Here is a 1767-nt window from a genome sequence, read left to right on the forward strand (position 1 = left end):
AAAAAACCAAAAAAAAAAAAAAAAAAAAAAAAAAAAACAAACACGAGACATCTAGCCTTTTGTTTTGAGACAGAGTCTATGTAGCCCCAGCTATCCTGGAATTTGGTATGTAGACCAGGTAGGCCTTCAACTCACAGAGCGCCGTCTGCCTCTGCCAGAGTTCTAAGGGTGTGCAGCACGACTCTTGGCTTCAAACTCTTGCTCTTACATAGCTTCACTTTTTCAATGGACAGAGCAGGGTTTCCAGGGAGGAGAGAAAATTCACAGTACTTAATGCAGATTAAGTGTCAATGCAGATTTAGCAAGGGAGGGCAGAAGGGACCATTGTAAGTTAGGCAGTAAAGCTGTGCCAACATCTGAGCGATTGAAGTCGTAAAGCTGGAAGGCCTGTGGCCTTCTGGGCATGGTGCTTTGGGCTGAGAGCTGGTTGGCTGGCTTTGAGGAACGCAGAGGAGACTAAGTACAAGAGAACACAGATTTCTTTGACTTCTATTCTTCATTAGGGTTTTGAGTCATTTGTTGCACCAGCTAGGAAGGTATTAAGTCTGGTAGGAAGGTGCAGAAAAGCCATGGAGAGAAAAGGTGGGTTAATGAAGAAGGGAAGAGCTTTGGTGTGTGTGTGTGGGGGGGGGGGGTCTGGGAGATGGTGGGGCGGTGGTGGCACACAGCCAGACCTACAGAGAAATCCTGTCTCAGTGGGGGAAAAAAAGTCTGGGACAACAATCCAGGGGAGAAAGGGCGTGTCTAATACGGAAGATTTGCAGGGACAGCAAGGACAACAGAACACACAGAAGGCACGGGGGACTTGAGGTGTGAGGTGGGCCAGGCCTGGGCTCAGCATTTATTTAACTCCTCTATAAGACACCTTGGCCCTGCGTACCCCACATCTCAGCCTCCGGGGTAACCTCAGTCTCTTGCACCTGGGCATTCAGGAGCAGGGTATCATCCTCCAGGAAGTTGCTCAGCTGTGCCAGCTGCCGGCGGATGAGGTTGGTGGTGCGGTGCACCCGGCGTACACGCCCCAGCAGGCTCAGCAGCAGGGTCCGGTTGCGCTCATGGCGTTGGACCCAAGCATCACGTAGCTCGCGGTAGCAGTTGTGCTCACCCTCCAAGGCAGCCAGCGTGGTTCCACAGCCTAAGGGGCAGCGCTGCTGTCCGTTCTGCTGGCAATGCTGGCGGTGTTCATCCAGGACCCCACGCAGTACCTGCGCAGTGCAACCGGCATTGGGGCAGGCCATCAGCTCGAAGGGGCACGAGTCCTGGTGCTCCTTGCGATGAGCCAGAGGGCATGTGACCAAGCAGCCAGCTGCAGCGTTCTTGCACTAGGGAGAATGAGAAAGCTCAATATGGATTAAACTAGGTTAGTCACTGCTAGCTGGGGCTCCCAGGCAATCCCTAATCTATGGTAATCCACAGACTATGAAACAAGTGATGAACTCTAGAGCCTCCTGAACTTTTGTGATCCCAAGCTTCTTCATTTTGTAAAGTTGGAGGGCTTAAGAGTAATGGCAGTCTATCCCTGAGACTCATATTCCCTACATTATACCTGAAGTTCTAAGGGGGACACAGCAAGTGGTAGACTCACGCTCTTCTGTCTTCTCAGTGACCGTTGGCCTATTCTTGGTTCTCTCCACCTCTTCCGACTCTGTTCCTACCGCCCCCCCCACCACCACCACAGGAGGGCAGGAGTGGATGCTCCCCACAGGAGGACAGGAGTGGATGCTCCCCACAGGAGGACAGGAGTGGATGCTCCCCACAGGAGGACAG

The 1767-nt window shown here is 52.5% G+C and overlaps 1 protein-coding gene across 2 annotated transcripts in view; it reads right to left on the minus strand.

Moving 5' to 3' along the window:
• Nucleotides 1-482: 482 nt before the first annotated feature.
• Rnf151 (ring finger protein 151) overlaps nucleotides 483-1767 on the minus strand; it is a 4371-nt gene continuing 3086 nt past the window's right edge. Inside the window, exon 4 of one of the 2 annotated variants that reach the window (XM_021221801.2) lies at nucleotides 483-1322. In XM_021221801.2, the coding sequence (XP_021077460.1) occupies nucleotides 855-1322 (468 nt within the window). In that variant the 3' untranslated portion in view covers nucleotides 483-854. The remainder of the gene's footprint in view (nucleotides 1323-1767) is intronic. The other variant, XM_029533046.1, reaches the window with a different exon arrangement.

Source organism: Mus pahari, chromosome 21 (genome assembly GCF_900095145.1).
Source record: "Mus pahari chromosome 21, PAHARI_EIJ_v1.1, whole genome shotgun sequence".
NCBI lineage: Eukaryota > Metazoa > Chordata > Mammalia > Rodentia > Muridae > Mus > Mus pahari.